Source organism: Pezoporus wallicus, unplaced genomic scaffold (genome assembly GCF_028554395.1).
Source record: "Pezoporus wallicus isolate ANWC-B61680 ecotype Strahan unplaced genomic scaffold, APGP_CSIRO_Pwel_v1 contig_6428, whole genome shotgun sequence".
Lineage (NCBI taxonomy): Eukaryota > Metazoa > Chordata > Aves > Psittaciformes > Psittacidae > Pezoporus > Pezoporus wallicus.
This window is the reverse complement of record NW_026639269.1, coordinates 1,370,659-1,394,186: the sequence shown is the minus strand read 5'-3', so window position 1 is coordinate 1,394,186 and position 23,528 is coordinate 1,370,659. Positions and strand designations below refer to the sequence as shown.

Sequence of the window (23,528 nt, the reverse complement as noted above, 5' to 3'; positions counted from 1 at the left end):
GTCTCACTTCACTTTTTGTGTTCTCCATTATTTAAGTTAATGCTTCCTTACTATCCCAGTTCCTTCCACAAAAGTAAACACAAAACCATTGTGGAACTTGCACATAACGGTTTTACACATAGGGTTCATTTGCATATGAACAGAGTAGTACTTGCATAGAGTGAAATTGCTATGATCAGATGCACTTATGCAGCTGGAGAAACAAGTTTTTGAACATAGAGGTACCTCTCGGATTCAACACATCACTAAAACTTAGGTGGCATTTTCTGTGGAGAAATGCTTTGTGTATTTGTTTGCAGTCCCTCTTCTCACTCCCTGGTTGTGTCCAAACTCACCGTCTGTGCAAGGCTACAGTACCCCATTCCTGGCCAGGACTCTGCTACTGCATATGAATAAACATTATTAACAAGCAACATGTGGTGCAGGTGTTCATGGGTGAAAAGCTATTGCAATCCAACCGACCTGACCATGCGTTGCATTGGCACAAGCACAAATCAATTCTAACGCATTTTTTAGCTGCACGGGAAAAGACGGCAAAATTGTTTTTTTCTCATTGACTGCTTCTCACACAAATCCTTCTGCCAAGGACTCAAACTGCACTTGAAGCCTTTTGTAGGCAGTTCCTGTTAATCAGATTACAAAGATAGAAGTACAGAAAAGTACTGAACAAGTAGACAGGACAGAAAAGTTGAATGAGCATTGGCTCTTCTTATTTTAATGAAGAAATATTTCAAGTTAATATCAGTGCAATTTAGAAATAGCATGTGATACTCCCAATGCCAAATACATCAGCAAATTACAGTTCCAGAAACTTATAAATTAATGGCAAGAAAAAATAATTAAGATTAACAGAGAGAATAAGGTTCAAAATAAACATCCCATTTGTCTGTTGCACTGCATCGATGATATCCCTGGTACTTAAACAGCAAGAAAGATCCAGTATTTTGCGGTAATTAGGCTCTCCAAAATAGCAGTTATTTTTCTACAAATGAATTAAGCGTTTTCCATTTATTTTTGATGTATAATTAAATGTTATTCTTGGCCGTTACAAAGAAATTTAGTCTTGTCAGAGTAAAATTTCATTCCATGATTGAAAAATCACACTAACAGAGGAACACTGTCTTCTGGTTATACCCACTGGAAACAGCCAGCTGAGAATAGGAAGAACTACATGTGAGCCTATCTGGCTGTTACATAAAATGGCTTTTTTTTTCCTGGTTTCACAGCCTCATAACAATACTGTTTTTCAACATTGTTCCCAGTCATTGTTTTTAAAACGGTTCATCAACATATCCTGAATCAATCACTGATATAAATAACTCCAGTGACAAAATCCATTATGGAAGGACGCAGAACTGCAGAACTGCAAACAGAAAGCTGTACCAAAAGATTTTAAGGTGGACCTGTAATTACTCTATAAAATTCTGTAAAAAAACCACCACACAGTAAAAGCAGTATCTTTGATTAACTGGTAATGGTGGAACCTGAAAAACTGAGTTATAATTTTAAGAGACATTAACTCACAAAGGACTCTAATGCAAGACAAATAGTACCGAAGCTAGAGAGAGATGCACATTTAAAGCTTGCAAGTGTGATATAAAAATATTCTCTAGTTTTTTAATTTTGATACAGGGAGACCACTGCCCTAATAGAAGAAGATAAAATACATCCTCTTTCCTACCTCATCGCTGTATGTATAGATTATTCCCTCGATTATCAGGAAATGGCATTTCCCCAACAAAAATACCAGCCATGGGGATTGCAGACTTTCTAGCAGTTAAGAGTTTGTTGATTTTGCTCTTTCAAGTATATTTTCAAGCAGGTGAAACACTGATTGGGTATGAATTTCTTTCACTACATTGTGGTTTAGTCTACTGTGCAAATCATATACATCAACCCTGTAACTTCAATCCGACTGCAGTCCGCACTGCCTAGAACGGTTTGAGAATTTTGTTTGATATTACAGCATAGAGATGACTGCCAGATTATGAAACATCAGGCTAAATCAGATTAGTAGAAGGCACATGCTTCGGATTTAGCAGGAATACCTGAAGGTTCCTCGTTACCATACCCTTACACTCCTGAAGTTACAGTAATTCTGTGCATTACCCAAAACGACAGAGTTTGCTTACAGAAAACTGTGAGGCAACAGGAAACTTCTGCTTGTGGCACGTACACATGAAAGATCTGTGAGCTGAGCTGAAACTCTCGAGGTGCTAGGGGTAACGCAGACACAAGGTAGGCTATACAGTCTGGTTAGGCCAGAAACAAAAACTTAACATTTCATTATACTGCATACATTCCTTTTACACACAAATACAGTGTATTGCAAAATAAGCTGTTTGCTCAGTAAAATTTAATGTTTTGCCTATGTAAAATACCAGCTAATACTGCCATATAATCAAAAGTCATGCACTAGATAAACAGAGCTTCTTCCCCATGAACAGTAGTTCTCAGGAACATTTTATTCTGCTTCAGGTAACAACATCTCATGATTTGCCAGCTTACATAGACCCTTTTAAAGAACACAGTATTTAGCTAAAACTGAAAGGCAAACTTAAAAAAGAAACAAAAGAAGTTTATTTTAGTTGCGATACAGGTGGGACAGATGTAGCTGAGCTGCTGCAATGCACCAAAGAGTAACGAAAATTCAACATGAATATCAGAAGAATAAATATATACCCTAAATTAATCTCTGTAAATACATTCATAGGTCCACTTAAGACACCCTTATGCATCACCCATACTTCATCGAATCTGCAGATAGAGATGGATGTTAGTTCATGGGGAAAGCAATTTATCACGACTTGGTTTATCTGTCATTATTCCAGCAAAAATCAGTAGCAAATTTGAAAATCTACATTTATTTTCCCCAGACCAACCACACAGAGCCTTAAGTCACAAATTCTATTATCTCCAATGTTCGGTCAATAAGGCTTTATTTACACTTTTTTACTATAAAGTCAGGAAAAGGTTTGGTGCAATGTGCAAGAAAAGACTGCACATTTCACTGGTGACTAACATCTGCTTATGGTTTAATGCTAACCCACAGGCAGCCAATTAAAGTCCCATATATCCATGTTTTTACATAAAGTTTCCTTCCAGATTCTGTCAGAAGCATACTAGCAGTCAGGCCACCTAAGAACAGCAAAGATGGCAAAGTTTTCTTGAGGCTTAGTTTGGAATGAACGCTTTTCCCAGGGAATTTATTTCTTCTTTTAGAATCCTTTGCATCATAAAACTCTATTAGTAACCTACAAGCAGACAAAAGGAGATGGTCAAAGTTAAACATTAGTGTAAGAAGTTTTAAATAACTTATTTTCATGCAGTAACTTCTTCTAAGCACACATTATGTAATGAATGATTTCACAATAAGCAGCAGCTCATCTGGAACAACTTTAAGCAATCAGTATATATATATATATACTTATATATATAAGAATATGATGCATTCAAAGTAATGTTGCTTATCAGAGTACCCAACCTGAACCCTTGTAAGCAATAAAAGCAGATTTGGGAACTAATTTTAAACCCTGAATATAAAAGTTGAAAAGAATCCTCTTCATTAAACATTCAGCAGATAAGCCCAGAGTATTGGGCGATATCATAGGACAAAACAGCACACACTTAACCATTGAACACCAAAGGAGGGGGAAAAAGTATCTTTATAAACTAAACTAATAAATAACAAGGGTTCAAAGACACTAAATATTTTGGAAACAAAAAGTGCAAAAGTAAAATGCGACCACTAGTTTAATAGTAAACTTTTTTTCTGCTATTTTTGAAAACCAGTAATATATAGATTTGAAAATCCTGTGGTTTTGTTTTGAGTATCTCTAATTTCACCTGACAGACTACTTTGGTCCCAGAAAAGATGTTACAGTCAACAGGAGTCTACAAATGAGACATAGATGACCAGAGTTCAGTTTTGCTGTCTTCATCAGAAGACTACTAAAGGAATATTGGACAGACTTTTATTTTATATATCATTTCCTTTATTTAGTATTTATTTATTCCTGTATGTACTTTCTGTATCAGATTATAAAATGAAGTTCAGAGTTTCTTCCTCTCAAAAGTGAAGAACAGAAAAATTGCTTAGTGATCTTAAATTACTTAGACACTTAGTGTCACGTCTACAGAATGAGACATGTTAACATGAGAATGTTAAGTTTTACACGGATACAAAAATCACAGGAAAAATTGATCAGTTTTACTTCCATGAAGTTTGAGATAGGCAGAACAATTTTAAAGCAGAAAGTACCTGAAGAACCAGGGAAATTTCTGGCTTACACAAGGTATTTAAGGATTTAGATTCAGCTCCCTTAGGCTGGACTTCAGACACGGCAAATTAAACCACTGTCTCTCAAACAGTACTTGAAATCCCACATTTAGGCACAAAGTCCTCCTGGAGCACAAGGTCCCCCAGGATCCTTTGCATATGCTCACCAGTGACTTATCTGGGGATGCTAGAGGGATCCAGGTACTTTATGTCTGCCACGATTCAAAGATGGACAGATAAAATTTCTACTTCACCTAATTTCCCCAGTGAAGGCAGGGAGCTCAGCATTACCTGTGGTTTTATCCAGTCGCTGTCCGATGGAATATGCATAAACAATTCTGTCAGAAGAGATTAGATCAAAACTTTCCCCTCTCTAATCTGACACTGACTGTGAGGTTAGAACCAAACTGTTTTTTTCTTGCTTGCTTACTGCAGGCATCTTACATTCCTGGCTGCACATGACTCAGCTACAAGAAAATAAATAAAGAGTATTCAGAGGAATGAGTTGCACCTGGAACACGGACTCATACCTCTTCAGTCTAAGGAAGGTCTAAAACCCAGGGATCCCCATCTCCTGACCAAAAGATTTAACCACAAGGTTGTTATACAAAATATGCACAGGAATAGCAACAGCACCCCTCTTCAGAGAGCCCTAAAGCTTGCACTGCTGGTAACACAGAAATCATGGGTATAATTGTTAATATAAAAGAAATAAGACAGCTTCTTGAAAATTCTGTGTATTGCTACTCACTTATCCTTTATTTCAAAACGTTCATGAAGCCACCTTCTCATATACATCTGCTCTTCTGGAATGTCCTTCAGTTCAATTCGATCAATGAAAATATGAACTCTTGGGCACTCCTTGCAAAGAAACTCTAAAAAGAGAGCAAACCAGGAATAAGTTACAAAATCACTGTATGCCATTTATTTGTCCAAAATACATCGAATATCTGACATAGTAGCTGCAAGTCCCTTGGAAGCATCACTTCAGCTCTCAAAAGCCTCTCCTCTTTAGGTGTGGATCTTGAGAACATCACTGAACTCAGGAGCCGTCTGGCCTACACACTTTTGAAATGGTGCCACATTATCATGTGCAGCATGGAAAAATTGTCCTAAAATCCTGTATTTGGAAATGCTGCACTTCTACCTCAGCAGCCATTTACTCATTCTGTAATGTGGGATGCAATAACTTTGATGTTGTAAAGTTATCCAGCCTCCCATTTTTATTAAAGTTAGTAATCCTCTTTGCTTGTCCTTTTTGAAGTCTAAATTTTGCTTGCTCCTAGGTGACAAAATTGGAATTAGAGTGAGTTCCCAAAGTACTGCCAGGAGGAAGTGGGCTTCCGTTTAAGTAATAACCTCTAATTAAAAAGTACAATAGGGCAAAGGACTCAGAAAATTCTACTTTCCATTTTGCACCCCTTCTGCACAAATTTGAGGAAATTTGCACAAATTTCCTCAATTTGTCTCCAAAAATTTAGCAAGTGTTAATTACAAACAAAACTCCATTAATCAAATAGCCTTGTGGGATTTCTTACAACTAACAAGTGGTAAAAATACTGCATGTGGGATGAAAAACCTACCAGTGATTTGGGTATTTGTAATCATTTGCATTTGTTGCAGTATCCATAGCATCCCTGTACAAAGAGATGCATGATGTGAGCACGGAGGCATTTGAAATTTTTATAATCTTCATATTTTGAAAAGGGACCAGAATTGCCTTCCTACAATACAGACAGGCAACAAATGTTACACAGATTGGGTGGTCCCTTTAGATTGTTGACATTTTTTGGACAGCAGTGCAGACATACAGCTTTGTACAAATGTACAGGCCTACAACTGTTATAGGTAACTTGAAGAATGACCATGCAAAACAACTGTTACTGCATGTACATCTTTATTATTGTCTATCAAAGCAGATATTCCCCCATTTGTTTTTCTTCTTTAGAGGAGTTTGATTTTTATGGACTTTGCTAAAAAAGCAATACTTATCATATACTAGAAAATGTCTTAAAAGAATTTTAAAAGCATGAAAATATATTTGTGTGTTGTAGAGGGGCAGGGAAGGAAAAGAGAAAAAGAAACAAGTAAAGTCTTAAAGCATTTTGATGCTGAAATCTGTAAGGTGCTGTGTGCATTTTGTCTAGTCTTCAGGAAAAGAGTCCTTTACTGAACCACACCACAGTGTTGATGGGAGCAACATGGCCCAGGCACCAAATGAAGAAATGGCTGAGGGCTCTAACCAGGAACAAGTTCACCTCTTTGCCACAGAATACCAAACACAACTGTTGCTAAAAAGCTTCTGGTTAAACAGTCTCCTAGCTACAGCTATTAAATGGCAGGCACTCCAAGTACTAGTTTATGTGCAATGCTTTAACTAACTACAAAGAAATCAGCATTCATGCATCTGAAAGCAGGTTTTTCCTCTTGCTTTTAATGGGAAGAAAGGATTTTCCAGGTCTGCTTCTCCTAAGATACCATCCAGGCCGCTATATGCAGGTCATTCACTGTATGAGCACCTAAAAGCATACTTTTAATATTTTAAAATGACAGCTGTATTATCCATGTCTTAAATGCTTATAATGTTCACTGATGTACAAATCCTCTTTTTGAGTGGCATTATCTATTAAGTGGAACATTCTAAAAATATGCAAAACTGTATCTAAAAAACAAAACCCCAGAAACCGTATGATAAGTCTTTTTTCCACTAGTCTTCTATAAAAACCATCTATGCTATGCATATTCAGCTAGAGCTGAAGATCTAGCTTTAAAAAAAATATTTGCAACATTCTGCGCAATGTACAATGAATGCTTCTTTTGCTTCAGAGGGCATAGGTTGTTCTGTATAGGAACAAACAACTCTTTCCTGACATTATTCATCATCTCAGTTGTAACTGATTAAGGAAAATTATAAACAAAGCCAAATTCTAAGTTAGATGAGACAGCATTAATAGCCATATGGTATTTTTAAAACTAATGTTATGCTGCTTAAAAAAATGCTGATATTTAGTCATTTAAAGATGGCAACCACTACATCAATGTTGTATCAATAATCAACTCTAGTTAACACAACAGGAATAAGACGTAAGTATTTCAAAAGAAACACCTTTCCCCAGCAAAGCTGAAATGTAGCAACTTTACAAATCTGCTTATGAAAGAAAAAAACTGAACAAACAGCCAAGCACTGCTGCTGGCCTTCTAACTTATGCCCAAGTCCCAGTGTATATTGATTCTTACTACTTCCTGCACTGGTCATCTTTGACCCGTCTAAATCAAGTTCCCCATATGTGAAGATCCTGAAACTTTGCCTTAATTTCCTACCTTTGTAAATCCCAGTGCTCTTCTCTACAGCTTTACTCTCCGTTGCAGTTTAAGACTTAGTACAGCCTCCTCATAGGCTGCGTGATTTGCAACTGCAGGTGCTCCTCTAAAGAGGATAAGGATTCCCACCCATTAAGTCAAGGCCATTTCAAAGCCTGGGCATCCAGGACAACTGCAGATGATACTGTAACGCATGCACTCAAGCTAGTCAGGGAATCTGACTTGTCTTTAATTACCCAGTTGATGTCAGAGTTTAATGTAACTAATCAAATTTATTTTCTTGTTTTAGATGCATAATGTTACTGCAATTACGTTAAGAACACCAGTGGGTAAGAACAATACATTGAGAGGTTTTTGAGAAGAAACAGCTGGATTTTATCACCACAACCTCTAAAGGTTTGTGGTGGTCCCGTGACCCTTAACTTCACATTAGCTTAACTCCCAAAAGACTTATGTAATTAAGCTAAGAAACAAAATCTTATTGAAGCAATTTATTATGTGCAAATTACACCCAACCTCAGGCCTCAAGGCAAGCATCTGACAGGCTTTTCAGATCCCTAAACTTGCCAGAATTTGTTATAATTAACAGCAGGAACAAGCAGGCCTGAACTTCCCTTCAAAAGACCAAACACAAGTCAGGATCATACATTATAATCAAATATTATATTAGTCTATCAAGAACCGAGTATGATTTGGGTTAAATGAACACTAAAAACTTGTGTGGGAGCCAAGTGGACTGACTTTTGTGTGGGAGATAATTTCCTAATAAAGCTTTCTATCTGCCTAAATATCAGCTACAAGTATAGAATATGTATAATGCTTCTAGTGATTCACACTGACACAGGACTGAAGGAGTCGGTGTGGAATTAGGATTAAAGAACAGCCTCCAAGAAAGGAATGGGATCCACAGAGCTTTTAATTGCAAATTAATATCTGGGAGGGTGTTCTGCTTGCTGGGGTTTCCACAAAATTCTACCAGTTTTCAACTTCTCCACTTCAAAAGCTGACTAATTCTCTTTTAAATTATCAGCATTACCAGGGAAAGTAAGGGAAAGGGAGACACTCCAAGCATAGACATACCTATAACTGAGAAGGGACACACAAATGGCCTCAGGCAATCTTACCCCTTAATGCTACCGCAGAAGTTCATTCCAAATTATCTGCCTTGCCCCTTAAGAAAGTTGTGAGAGGGGCATTACACTTCAGCAGACATTCCAGTTTTCAATTACTAATGAAGGCTATTTTTATATGCACTTTAAACACGACAGCATTAAAGTAGCTCAGATTTCAACCTCCTACATCTGCTCTTTTACTGCAATGTAATTATTGCCAAAGTCCTTCAAAATTAAGAAAGGACAAACTGAAGCCTGACATAGTGATGTCCATTTAAAGAGCCCCCCTGTTTTCTCCTGGTTTAACAGATTTCAGTAATGTTTCTGATAAATTGAAAGCAATATCACAAGAAACTGAGATCTGAATAATGTATATTTATTCTAAATAATGAGTATTTCAAATGTGCAAGAATATCTCTTCAGTAACAGAACAATTGCTCGTTGTGCTGTGCACAGACAAAACCATGATAGCAAAGACATTCCTCTCTGCATTGTAGATGCTTTCTGCACTAACAGAAAAATTAAATTTTCATTAGTCTGGACTTAAGTGTTCAGCTACCAAAGCAATTTGTAAACCATCTCCTTCTTAAAGAAAGAAATCCCATCTCTCAACTTCCCTTTACCCCTTCCTTACAGCAAATTAACAATCAATAGGCAAAACAAACATAAATTCAAGTGCCGAGTTGCTTCTTAGCTTCACGCTTTCCATTACTTCAAGTTGAACTGACAGGGAACTATTTCACGGTTTGCTCTAACAAAATAAAGCAGTGGTACAGCAAAACAGCACTAGATGAAAAGCAAACATCCAGGGTACAGCAAAGGTTGTTTAGATGGGTTAACCTGAGGAGCAGTGGAAAAGCAAGCAGCTGGTACTGCTGGTAGGGAAGCATGGAGGGGATATTGTTCGGCCAAGATTGAAACTTGCAGCCAGGAGACAAGCCAGAAGAGGAATTGCAATCACAAAAATACTGCCAATCCCCTGTGCAAGGCCTGAGATGCGCACATAGGTCAGAGACTTCATGAATGCATGAGGGGTACAGCACAGGGAGTAAGTGCCTTAGAAGCTGGGGGATGTTTTGAGATGAGAAATGGGATGCACCTGAATCATTAAGCCAGAGTGCTCGCAATGGAAACTGAAAAAGAGAGCATTTCAACTCACAGGTGGGGAAAGCTGAAGGTCAGATGGAGGTAATATATGAGGTGGATGTGGCTAAAATTCAGTGTGAGGGCAAAACTCAGAAGTGCATCTGTACCAATGTGAGAACACTAAATGTGAAGACAGGAGAACAAGAATTATTGGCACCAAGAGATTACCCCTGTAAGGCAGGTATCTCAGTGGCCTCGAAGGAGCATGCAATGCTACCAGGTTACCAGACTTACAGGAATGACAGAATAGGATCTACAGGTGAGGGAATGGTAGTGTGCAAGAAACTTTAAATAATAAATAGCTTTATATAATAAGGATAGAGAACCACAAGGAAATCACTGTGGGTGGAAAATCCAGACTAATAAAATATATATTAGATAAAGAGATATTAAATGACTCACTGATAAGTATGGTAATAGTGGCCAGAAACTGTGAAGGCAGACTGAAAGCTGCAAGTTCAGGACTGATAAAGGTAGCTGGAATTTCATATTTCTGCTATCAAACTGCATCGATGCTTTATCAGGATGAGGTGTAGAGGGGAGGAAAAAAAACCCAAAACTAACCCAAGCCAGTCAACCAAAACCACTGAAGATAAAAAGTTGCTTCCTGGAACAACTGTTAGCAAAACCCTCAAGAAAGTATGCCATTCTGATGTGGTCTTGAGTGGTGCACCGTGTTAGTGAGAAGTGTTCTGAAATCACAATGCAATTTATTTTCAGCATTGTAGGGAAAGGGTCTTACTGAATTCAGCACACAAATGCAGAGTTAAAGAAACTATGTAATGGGGGCAGTGAGGGAGGCAGTGTCCAAACACCCTAAAAGAAACAGCCCAAAAGGAAGCAGCCTGCAGGCTGTTAAAAAAAAATCCGTAAATACCAAACCCCAGAAAAGCTTCTGTTAGAAACCCATGTAAAAGATGTATAACACTACAAAAGAAGTTGTCTGAGTGAGTCTGAAATCCACCCGTATGGCTTAATGGGAAAATTCAGGAGGCTACCATTATTATGGTCCTACCTTGTCTACTCTGAGGAATGCCAAGCTTGCGCAAATAAGGAAAACCCAGAAAACTACACATACCAAATATAAACATAAAATTAAGAAGAATAAAAGGGAGCTTGAAAAATGGAAAGCATGATTTTAACAACTTTACCTTTTCTTCAATATACTAAAAGCACTAAAGCAGCTAAGGCACTGGTGGGACTGCTGGATGACAAAGGTGTGAAGAGCAGCACTTCCATGCAAAAGAAGCTCAAATATTTGTTTACATTATTCTTTCCTGCTGAAAATGTCTGATTCCTACACCCACTGCATTCTTTGTACCAGATCGCTTAACGGAACTAGATCAATAAGTAAACAGACAGAAAGTATTAGACTAAATAAACAAGTTGGATGTCAGGAAGTTACCAAGACCAGAGAGCATTCACCCAAAAGCTCTCAAATGTGGAATTTAAAAACAAAGATGTATAACCTATCATCACAAACAGCTATTGTGCCAGGAAAATGGGGAGTTTCCCTTCTACAAACAAGGGCTTTAGAGATGATGCTGGGAAATACAAACCAAAGAGTCTTACATCCCTGGGTAAGATAGCAGGGTTTATAATAAGATCGCTAAGCACAGAGATAATCACAGTCTGTTGGAAAAGAGTTGGCATGGATTCTGTAAAGGGAAATCCTGTCTCACCAATTTGCTGGATTTCTACATCAGTGTCAAGATGCAAGGCAGATAAAGGGGATTCACTGGACATGATATATCTGAATTTTCATAAAGCCTCTGACAGGGTTCCACACTGAAGGCCATTAAAGAAACTAAGCTGCCATGGGATTAGAGGAAATGTTTTATAGACCGAAAGCTGCTTAAAGGAGAAGCAGCAAACAGAAGGACTTAATGGTTGCTTTTCAGGATTGAAACAGACCCAGGAACTGGGGTCCTCCAGAGATCGATGCTAGGTTTTACTCTGTGTCATGACTGATGAGCTGAAGAAAGGAGCAAACACTGAATCTGCCAGTTTTTCACATCTTTTTCAGAAGATCCTAAGGTTTTTTTGGTAGTCAAATGCTGGCTAAACTCCAAAAGGACCTCAAAGCTGAGCAAACAGGGTGAAAAGGTGGCAGCTGAGCTTCAGCATAAACAAACATGGAGAAAAAAAACCCTGAAACCCTGATTACATGATGCTCAACTTGCAGTTGGTGGTTACAATTTGGGAGTTGCTGACTCTTCTTTGAAACCATCTTCTCAATTGTGCAGACCCCCACAAATCAGCATCAGGAAGCACCAGGAAGGACACTGAGAACAGGGCAAAGTGAGTCATTCTGCAGATACATAAAAAGACTGTGAATCCGTATTTTAAATATTGTGTGCAGTTCTGGTCTCTGTATCTGAAGGAGGATGTAGTAGGCTCAGAGAAGGTCACAGAGAAAGCCAACTAAAACATTTAAGGAGAAAAAGCACCTGCATTACAAAGAAGGAGAAATTAAAAAGGCTGAATTTTCAGTTTGGAGAAGGGAAACAGAGGGAAGGCTATGACAGCTTAAAAAAAAGTATATATATAATAAAAAAATCCTGAAGACAGCAGGGTAGGAACTACAGCTCAACAAATCCTGCAAATTCAAGGGTAAATAATCACATTTCTGTACCTTCTTGAAGATTCCCAGATGTAAGAATCTTTAAAAATCATTATTAGAAAATGGCACAGAGGTTTTCTATACTGGTATTAGCACTGGAGAGCAGCAGGGTGTCATTGTGAGCTGTCTTGCTGAAACAAGATGGTATCTGATGAAGACCCATAGTAGTTGCACATTATAGTTCACTGAAACATCCTTCAAGTGGCTTTAATTTGTTATTCTAACAGATGCATTCTGGCCTTTGTACTGCTCTGTAACAGTCTGTGAATATTGTATGTTGGCCAAGTTAGCAGGAGGTTTCCTGCAAAAGCATAACAATTTTGTTCAACAGACTGCCAGCAACAGAACTTGGATAATGTTAGGTCTGTGGATTGCGTCTAAAAGGCATCCCCACACTGGTAACTGAAAAGGATTAAATTTAGGAGATATCTGTGCCTTCCTTGAACCTTTCTTAGTTTCAGAATTAAAAAAAAAAAAAAGTTGAAATATGCAATTAATAAAAAGGCAAAAGAAGATACAAGGATTGGACCAGTTCAAAACAACGCTCTAGCAAATAAACAGGATCTGTTAGGAACTATGCCAGTACTGCTAGTACTGATGCTTTTGCCGTTTCTTCAGCCGGTGTGTTTTGACAAACAGAACACTACCACAAACAGAGTAAAAGGACTATGATGCACAAAAAAAGCAAAAATAAACACAGGCTCTCAAAGCAGCAACATATTTGTAGCCAAATCTGACAGCATGAAGAAACTAATGTTGTTTTTGTTATCCTCGGGGTCTAGATACACTTTTGCATAAAGATCAGGAGCTCCCCAGGCTGTTGCACATAAATGCTGCCTGGCAAGTGGAATGCTTACTCTCACGCGTGCAGGGTAATTTTATAAATCTCCAGTGTAAATACTTTCAAAAGGCTCTTTGTGTAGCAGAGGCTTTCTGATGACCGTGTATATTCTGATCCCAAATTCCCAAAGGGAAGCTAGGATACCTAAGTTCAGTAAGAGCTACTCGAGAGTAACCGAGACACAAAAGGTCCTAGTTTATAATCAGAGGAACAAACATTCTGGGCTTGAAGGGATGCTGAAGTCTTTTATCTCCATTAAGGGATGTTACAAACACACAGATGCAGGTGTTCAAGGCCAGGCTGGGCAGAGCCTTGGGTGACACAGTTTAATGGGAGGTGTCCCTGCCCATGGCAGAGGTGCTGGAACTTGATGATCTTAAGGTCCTTTCAAACCATAACTATTCTATGATTCTATGTGTGTCAGTAACTTGGGAAAAGGGAGAATTATTTATACTTGCCTTATTTTTACATTCCTCCTTAGACATCCAAATTTGGTCGTTGGTAGAGACAAGAAACTGTGCTGCAGAAACTCCACATATAGTCGTCTCTACGTCTTTGTTTTGAGAGAAGCAAAGAAACAGGTGCTGCCCATGCTCAGCCTGACCTTCATTTTATCTGATTTTTTTTGAATCCTATGAGAAACTACAGCAAGGCCTGCATACATTCCCATAAACTGATGCTATTCATCAGTGAAACGTTATTTTCAAGCAGAAATACAATGTTTAATTGTTACGGTATTAAAATATTTTGCTTTTACCCTGGCCATCCTTATCTGCAGAATATCGATGCATATGTCCACATCTGTGTTCAAAGTGCCATTTCAAATAAGCCATACACAAATTAACAGATAGGCTTTCATGTTATTTGAACTGATTTCAATAGGAAATTACAGGGGTTCTAAAATGACAGATCTAGTCCTACGGAAGACAGGTGAAAATGCGTTCAGTTTAAAATGTAATGACAGTTTACTGTCATCACTCTGTGGTACCTGATGAAATCATGTTATTTAAAAAGTTGTATTTTAATATTTAAAAAAAAATAAAACCAGGGTTTTCCTTTAAAGGTAGAATGTGTGAGAGAATACCACAGAATTGTATAGCCAACTAGTGTTATCAAAATTCCTCCAAATAGTTCAGTGGAAAATTTACATTTTGAAATATGAAAGGCAGTTACTTAAATTTTGCTTGAACAAATACAGAATGACAAGCTCTTGATGCAGAATTTACTATATATATTAAAAAGCCATCCCACACTTGATGCAAATATCACCAATGATGATGTCCAGCTCAGCTCTAGTCTACACCCTTTGTTTGCTCTAAAGTAACTGCCATTTAATTTTCAATATTCTTTCATAAAATAAGAACATGACAGAACTGAACAGTCTATTAGTCATTTCATCACCATACATCTTACTTTGGAAGGTTTTATGTTCCTGTTACTAACAGTTTATTAATTTAGTTCTTTAATTCTTTCAACATATCTATAGCTATGAGCTTGTTATGCTTTGGACCTTGAAAGACAATGGATGTGATCAAATTTAGGCCACAGTCCAGGCAAAGTCTGGTCTCTGTTCCTCTAGTTTCTTTTCTATTGTCCTATAGTTCCCTGTCTAACTGGGCCCCAACAAAAGTGCAAGCTTTTGGAAAAGTGTAATTTCCCCTAGGGAAGTTAGGCCAGTCTGACCTCCTCAAATTGTACTGACCAAAGTGATGTACAGATTTTCGTAAATGCACACATGCACATGCTTTCAAAGTGTTTGTTCTGGAATTGATATACAGCAGAGTCAATAATTCTCAGGAATTCCTCTGAGTTCTTTAAGACAGAGTCTACATGTACTTGCTATTTTTATTCAGTGTTTATCATTGTCACATGCTGCTATTTCACACACTCTTTCATCTACAATGGCCAGATAAATAACATCTGGTTATGCTAAAGCCTTCAGGCAGAATAATAAAGATGTAGATGTGTACATAATGCTCTTTCAGGTGCAAGAATGACAACAGTTCCCATGTCCCACAAGACCTGCTCCTTAACATCAGGCAAGGCTGGATGGGAATGGTTAGGACATTCACTCAGAAGGGAGAAAACTAGGTTCTCCTTCTTTGTTCCCAAGCTTATTTCTACTTTTTACTTAATGACAACATAGTAAAACAGTATCAACAAATCCAGCACAAGTTTCTCCCCCTCCTTTTCCCTTCTAAGTAGTTCTTACAGAATTCAGTACCTGAGAGGCACTTCAGCTGTACCCCACAGCACCCATATGATTTTCATTTTATTCTAATGGCCACAAATAAATACTGACTAGCAGCATCGTCTTCCCTAAGCAGGACCATCATGTTCTGTCATCAATGGTCTGGACAAACCACTTTCAGTAGTCATGGGGGAGAAATCTGTGGGAAATTGCTATTCTTTGGAAAGGCTGTCATGTGCAGGTCAAGCTTCCACTGGAAAAATACCAAGATCCAAACTTGTTGGAATGAAAAGGAATGAATAATGAATAAATGGTAGGAAAAAGACTGCATCCATGGGTCACAACTGGATGTGAAGCAATAGCAGAAAGCAGCATCCCTGTCTAAAGCTAATCTAATCTTAGTCCCTGTTTTAAGACTAATCAAATCTGATTTCTTCTAAAACAAACAACTTGGAGCTGGAAAGTGCCACGGAAACATTAAAATGCATTAATAGTGACAAAAACTTCAACACATTTGAAAGGATATACTATAATAATTTGCCTGTTCTAAAAAGGTACCCCATTATCAAATGTGCCTGGCATTCCTTGCAAAGCACTGATGCAGAAAGGATGTGAATGTCTATATTCCAGCTACCAGTATACTATGTTTTGATTTAATCTTGTTGAGCATGTCAACATTATGAAATTTAAGCTCACGGGACTGAAAAAAAATGAAATCCAATTTTGCTAAGAAAAGCTATTTACACTAGGAGTTCCATAAAACTAAATTTAAAACTTAATCAATTTTTTCGTCAAGATTTCTCCCGTTTACAGTTTACTGAGACAATTTCTCAGATAAAGCATGGCAGTACTACTCACAGTCACTAAAATGTTCCTCTTAACCTGCTCTGTTTACTACTGGAGACAGCAGCCAAGAACTAACCATATCCTTGGTTAAGTATGGGTTTCTCCAGAAGTGGCACAGACTCTTCTGAGGAATTGAGATTTATGGAACTGAAGTAAAATGCATTTCAAGAAACACATTATATCTGTGTGGAATTCAGATTTCATTCACATGGGAAATGTCATACTATGGGAAATACAGTCCTCAAGTAAAGTTAGTTGTGTTTATCACAAGTTTGTTTTCCATGCAATAAATTTCAATCACAGTTGCAAGATTGAAAAAGACATGTCAACCTTATCTTTTAAAAATTACCAGGATTGTATTGCCATTTTATTCCTATGAGAATGAAAAACAAAATTCTCATTCAGCACAGACACGAATATAAAATATTCATATGAAATGCACACATGAAAATGACATTTTATAACTCATTTTAGTACCATAAAAGAACAATAATGCTAAAAAATGTCAAATGCATAACAATGTGCAATTTAATTCTTGTTGTATTATATTCCCAAACAGACCAATTGTTGGATTTCTGCATAACAAATGGTGAAATGATCTTCACCTCTTAGAATGGAAATTGTTTTTCTTCCACTTTGTGTTGAGGGCCTAAAAGAATGACAATTATGTCCCACATTGTAATTTTTAAAGGGTCCCTCATCTATATAATTTATATCATAAGGAATACATGTGACTGCCACAATAGCATGGAATGCGCTGGATGGATATTTCATTTATCTACTTGGTAATGGGTAACAACTGGTTGGCTACACTTCATTCTGTGTTACTGCCTTTATTTTTACCCCAGGTTGAGATAGTAATTATCCCAGCCCTAACAATAAGGGTGTCTGAAAGAGATGCCTGGCCTGCCTGCTGTGGAGTCTCCAAAAGGCTGGCTGTCCAGTAGCCATCCCAAACTGTCTGATTACCACTTGACACCGGAAACAAGAAACAGCCAACAGGGAAATTCAGTTTGTTGGTTCCCTTTCCATAATTATATCATGCTTCATGCAAACTGGAGGGTTCAATAGGTGAAAAGGTCTTACCAGGAATTTGAACATTTGCCATCTTAGCATTAGTTAATGACATTTTAATGGTTTAATTAACCATCAGGCAGTGAGAAATCCAGCATGAGAGTGGCTGAAACTGCCTAATAATTAAGTCATGAAACAAGATATGCTGCAGGGAAGGAGAAACAATCCTATTTGTTTTGATGGGGGTCTTGAAAAGGGTTGGGTGACAGGACAAGAGGGAGGTTGCCTAGTCTTCAAAGGAGTCTTTAAGAAGGTCATAAGGTATTTAAAACCCCCTAACATTAAAAACTTTAATAAAATCTGCAAAATCAAGCTCAACAGAAAATTATAAATAAAAAATGTGAAAGCATAAAAGGCACTTGTGATATTTAACAATAAAAAATTCCTATTGGGAACAAAAGGGATTTAAAATAAAACCATCCTAAGACCTTACAGTACAACACAAGTGGTGAGTTTTAACAGTTTTGTTGCTCACGTATGCAGAAGAATTTTAAATAAGGTGAAAATGTAAAAATACACGATTACAGAACTTCTAAGCAACTAGGACCTGAAAGAGTTCGTGTGGACCCTACACCACCTGAAGGAGTTACATGTGCTAATGAAGTGACATTGAAACAGCTGCACTGTGAGCTATTCTTAGCAGCAGTAGGAACAAGTCCCAGGATACCGGGCCAGCCAAGGAGTGGGGAGGTTAGTTAAGAAGTTCTCTGCAGGTCCCTCAGCCAACACCAATCCCTTGCCCCAAAGTACCTGAACAGCTCTGTGGAACTACTGTGGCTTTTTTCCCCTACTTGCTATCAGTAATGCAAGAGACTCAGAAGTACCAATTTGAGATAACAAGTAACAGTCATGGCTGAATAACACATCAACGACAAATGGAAAGAAAGACAATATCTAGCCCTTCAGTGTAGTGCAGGTAAATTAATTATTTAAAAGAATAAGAACAGAAAAGAACAAAAATCAATCCACCACCAAGCATAATTAAAAACCAGCAAACCTTGAAGCTCTCTGCCCTAGAGTTCCCCACAACAGAAACCCCAGAACTTATTTTCTGGTTACTCAATTACTCAAGAAACATATACTAATTTCCCTTGTTCTCTTAAGGGGTTTTATGCGGTTTAAAATGAAGTGAAGCTAATGTGCACAAAATGCTGTCAGGTGTTTGTGAAGTTAGTAGGTATGTGTAATATTACTAGGTAGGTGTATTGTTACTACACATTTTCCCTTTAAAATACATGTATTTCAGCAATTGGATCACATGTATACATATGTAGCACAGCAGAGGCAAAGAGAAAGAATTTATGATGATGACAAATCCTAGTGCTACAGGAAATAAGAAGGTAAATGGCACCTACTGCCTATGGTCCCAAGTTCATTTTAACACCAAAGAGCACTTGCATGCATAATTTAACTATGGAAATATTCTCTGCATGGAAGAGGGAAGGGAAGGTAAGGGAAGGAGAGGGCAGGAATGTCACAGGTAACTATTGTAAAGCTTAGTCACTAATGAACACTGTCCTACCAAGGTATGGTAAGATGGCTGAAGCACTGTGGAGATTATCTTCACAGCATTATAAAGTACCTGAAGTTGGTTCTGTGTATTAACAAACATATGGCTGCAGCACTCACCTGTCATAGATGGTGCCAGTTTTCTTTGCCCTTTGTGGTCCACAGTACCTTCATAAGCTACAGTCACATCATACACTGCATCCAGATAGTCTTTCATTGTGTCAATAGCTACATGCGTTGCTTTCACACGTGGTGTTAGCACATGCTTTAGTATAGCAAGTCCTAGAGGGGAGGAAAAAAAATCAATTATACTGAAAGTAAATTGGACTACATTCACAAAAGGAACATCATAAGAAGGAACTTCAGCACCCAACTCAGAATCACAGGGGGTTTATTTTTAATCTCAATTCTCAGTTAAGAGAAAGAGTGTGCATGTGTGGACACTGCACATGCTCTACTGAGCACACGTACAAGATGAAACAGAAATCCTAACGGATATTAATGACAAAAAGGCTGCTCAACAGAGAAGTCCTTTTTACAGCTCCTGCTCTAGAAGCAGTGATGGTTTTAATGTGACTCATAAGCGTAAGTGCTCATGAGAGCACTTCTCTTTCCTGTTTGTTCATCTGAGATAAAAGAGAAAATTAACCCAGAAATACTAAATGCACAGGACATCACCTCCTGAAATTCTCTATCAGAAACAGATTTGGTAAGCACAGATAATTTTAAGAACACCTAATGCCCATCCAGCATTTACTTGCAAAGCACAAACCAATTTTGTCAACATACTGAATCCTAATACTGCTCTAAGTTAACAAAGAAGCAGTTGTCTTAACTACATGTGCTTAAACAGGACGCTACATTTCTCCAAAGCTACCATGCTATCAGAAATTTCAATGTGTTTTGTTATTTTCTACTATAGATTCTAGCTTTCAATGGCGTGTTGCTACAGAAAATGGGACATTCCATTTTATCCTGTCAGTTGCTTTCCTTTTCTGTCCTACTTGTTTCTGCTGCTGACCTTGTATTGCTCTGGCACCTCCCTCCCACCAGCTGATTGAACTCACCATCCCAGTGGAAAACTAAGGAGGGAGGGGAAAATACAGCACTAAGAACAAAGAGCAAGGAAGAAATCCTCCGTTTCTCTGTGAACAGCCTTTGACAATTGACTTGGCTACTAACAAATCCATAGTCACAGAAATCAGCTGTTGTCTTTAACCATCCAGGCCAAGACACAGAGACTGGTACATCAAGGACACAAGAATGTTAGGTCTAACAGCATTCTGCAAGTCTTAACAACAGTATTTCATACCCATGTTTGCTTCAGCTGACCACTTCCACTTAGAGCATACTTAAAAACATTCAAATACACTGGGCTCAAAAGTACAAACTTCATTCTATTTCCAGAATTTTAATATATAATGATTTTCAAAATGAAAACAAACAAAAACCCCCCAAACTTTTCATGATCTGAACACAGCTCTTCCAAGCTCTTTCTTGAAAGTGCTTCTAGGAAATAAAAGCATATTATGCAAAAATTTTCACTATTTTGCATAAGATGAGAAACTTTCTCAAAGAGAAGTATCAGAATAAAAGGCCAATTACTCCTTTCTAGCCTTATTTTTCATTGCCTTACTCTTCAGCTCATTTTTAAAGAGCCATCCATTGGTGCTACTGATTCCTGTTAAATGAAACTGAAATTTTCCAAACCAAAGTGCTATGGTATTGCTTTTGATATCTCTCTGCCTGCAAAATCCATTCAAAAGATATTATGTCCTGATTTTTACTGAATATCCCTCCCTTGTTGAGCAAAACATACTTTGATCTAAAGTTATGAAAATGTCTACTGAACACTGTAAGATAACGCTAGCCTCTAAACTGCTCTAACATTTTTAGAGCTGAAAATTTCAATATAAATGATTATCCTAACAAGTGCTAAGCACTTTGTTTGAACACAGAGATAAAAAGTTATTTACTAGCACTCCTTCTGAAGTCATTGTTCTAAGCTTTACCAGCAACAGTGATAACTGTCTATGTAAAATGTTATATGGATTATATAAATATTTTGAAGCATAACATGGTGGGAGTGTTTTCTTAGCTTGTGAACTGCTACATCAAACAACTAATTATGTTATGTTTCTGAATGTTTACTCTGTAAATGAAGCACTGAATATTCTAGTGTGGTGTCAATGATGATGTTAGTGTGGACATTACACTCAACACAACTCTTGTTGAGCCAAATTTCCAGACATTCTAAAAACAGTGTCATTCCTTTCCTGCCCAACTCATTTTCACCTTAACCAAACTGTTGTTGTGGGGAAGAAAAAGGAAAAACAGGCTTCAGTGAAAACTGAATCCTCTAGATTAATTCATTTAGGTATTTAAGACTATTCTGTCTTGAGTTTTTTGAATCCACGGGCAATTTTGGTGATTAAGATGGTCAGTGACAATCTGTGAAGCCAACTGTGGAATAAGCCCCACTTACTCCATGTGCTACGAGTGAACTCTTGACAGTTTAAGTACAAAATGAATATGCACCTCATTAAAATCAATAAATTCCATAATCCATTATTCAGAAACACTCTGGTGCATGACAAATATGCAGCACACCAGGAGTTTAGCACATCCTTTTAAATAATCTGTTTTATAAAAACATTAACCACACATTCTAGCAATTACCTGATGATCTTTGCTAAAATCAACATAACAGAATTTAAACCCAAGTAGTTACAGTATAGTTACCTTGGCAAGCCGCCTGCATCCAATTCACAAAACACTGTGCTTAAACTGTTTTTAATGTTGTGCAACACTAAGTTAGGACTCTTTGTCAAAGTATTTGAGGTCATGAGATTTTATTTTAAATGCCAAAGAAAATGAACTAGATGTCTAATAATGCAATACTCTTACCTTAAAATGCTATAGCTTTGCTCTTGTTAGCTAACTTTCAAATGATAAATGCATTTAAAAAATACGAAAATAATGTGAAAATCTGAAGAAATACAATGAGCAATGGTATTTCAAATATTATATGTTTACTAGACTATAGTAAGATGCTGAATTACTTCAGAAAGTGTGCAAAAAAAGCTGAACTAAAGTAAGGTTTTAGTTTGGGATGTACAAAGGCCCAAATTATTATCGTCTATAGAACTGATTATTTTATCTAAACACGAACAAAAACCACAACAAAACTTAATTTATCTAATCTCTCAGGGTGAAGTTACATATGTAATAGCTGAGTACAACTTGATGGAGAAGACTGCTCTTTCTCTTTCCTTCATGCAGGCCAAAAACTCAAAGAACTGTTCAGTGTAGGCAGGCCATCTACATTTTCAGACTTGGACTCCACTGGTCATATTTGTACCCCAGATGTGCACACCATATTTTAAAATGAAAACAATAAAAAATAAAAAAGCATCTCTAAATGAAGAATATCCTATACATACTGTATTAGCACCACGACGTTTCATCAACAGAAATTTTGTCCTCACTGAAAGTGGATGCCAGAATTAGTTTGAGACTTTTTCCCCACTGTACATACAACCGTGTTACTTGACAGTAATAAAAAACCTGAAAGCAGGATAAAAACCAACGAATCTCTTTTTTTTTTTTGGTATGTGTGTGTGTGCGTATTAACGATATTAGACTGAAAGCTTTGCAGTTACATGGGGTATCCCAAGTACTCATCCAACACTGAGTTCCCACCAGCCTTCTGGAATGCCTCCAGTGAGTGAAGCCTTACTTATTGAAACCAGAGTCAGACTTATAAAATGACATATGGTGGGACAGCTAACCCATTTGTATGCCATTATTCCATCGATTTACATTAATAGGATTCAGCTGATGATAATATTAAAAAATTGCATGCTCTCATAAAGTGTTTTCTGTTACGATGAACTGAAGTACAATAAATGCAAGTAACCCCCTCAAGACTATGACCATCCCACAGCAAAACATGGGAGACACCACACTTGAGTACCCTTTCTTCTGTTATGGATATCTACATAAATACAAGGTTTTCACAAACTTGATTTCCTAAGGATGACTTTTAATAACAGAAATCCGTTCTTTATCCTGTTGGTACTTCTCTCAAATGCTACTCAGTGTCTATACCCCACTCTTCCAAAATTGTATTCTTCCATCCACATCTCACTGTGCACTTTTACATCAAGCCTGCTTACATGAAAGTATGTGAAAAAAAAAATTACAAAAAGCTACTTTCTGTAGAGACAGTTCCAAATAACATTTATGGATATTAAATACATCAGACTGCTTTAAAATACAATCTAAAACCAATGCCAAGATCTAGAAGGGAAGTATTTTCGATTAGCTTAGTTGAAATACCTCTTTTTTAACACGACCTGCAAAAGCAATTTTGAGATAAGCATATCCTGCACGTACAAACATCTTAGCAGAAAGCTAAGTTGAGATAAACTTCGCATTAAAAAACATTGACATTTGCAACTTTTCTGCATAAAAACAAGGAAGGTAATACATGAATACCTGAAATGTTTGCTTGTTTAAATGACCTTTTTTAGAAATCAAACATTAATACAAAATTCCATGAATGCCTTTTATCAGGGAAGATT

The 23,528-nt window shown here is 37.4% G+C and overlaps 1 protein-coding gene across 3 annotated transcripts in view; it reads right to left on the bottom strand.

Moving 5' to 3' along the window:
* Positions 1–684: 684 nt before the first annotated feature.
* AGPAT5 (1-acylglycerol-3-phosphate O-acyltransferase 5) overlaps positions 685–23,528 on the bottom strand; it is a 57,543-nt gene continuing 34,699 nt past the window's right edge. For 2 of the 3 annotated variants that reach the window (XM_057414072.1, XM_057414073.1), the window contains exons 6-8: positions 19,063–19,224; positions 5,031–5,154; positions 685–3,254 (exon numbers count right to left, since the gene is read on the bottom strand). In XM_057414072.1, coding sequence (XP_057270055.1) covers positions 3,029–3,254; positions 5,031–5,154; positions 19,063–19,224 — 512 coding nt within the window. In that variant the 3' untranslated portion in view covers positions 685–3,028. The remainder of the gene's footprint in view (positions 3,255–5,030; positions 5,155–19,062; positions 19,225–23,528) is intronic. The other variant, XM_057414074.1, reaches the window with a different exon arrangement.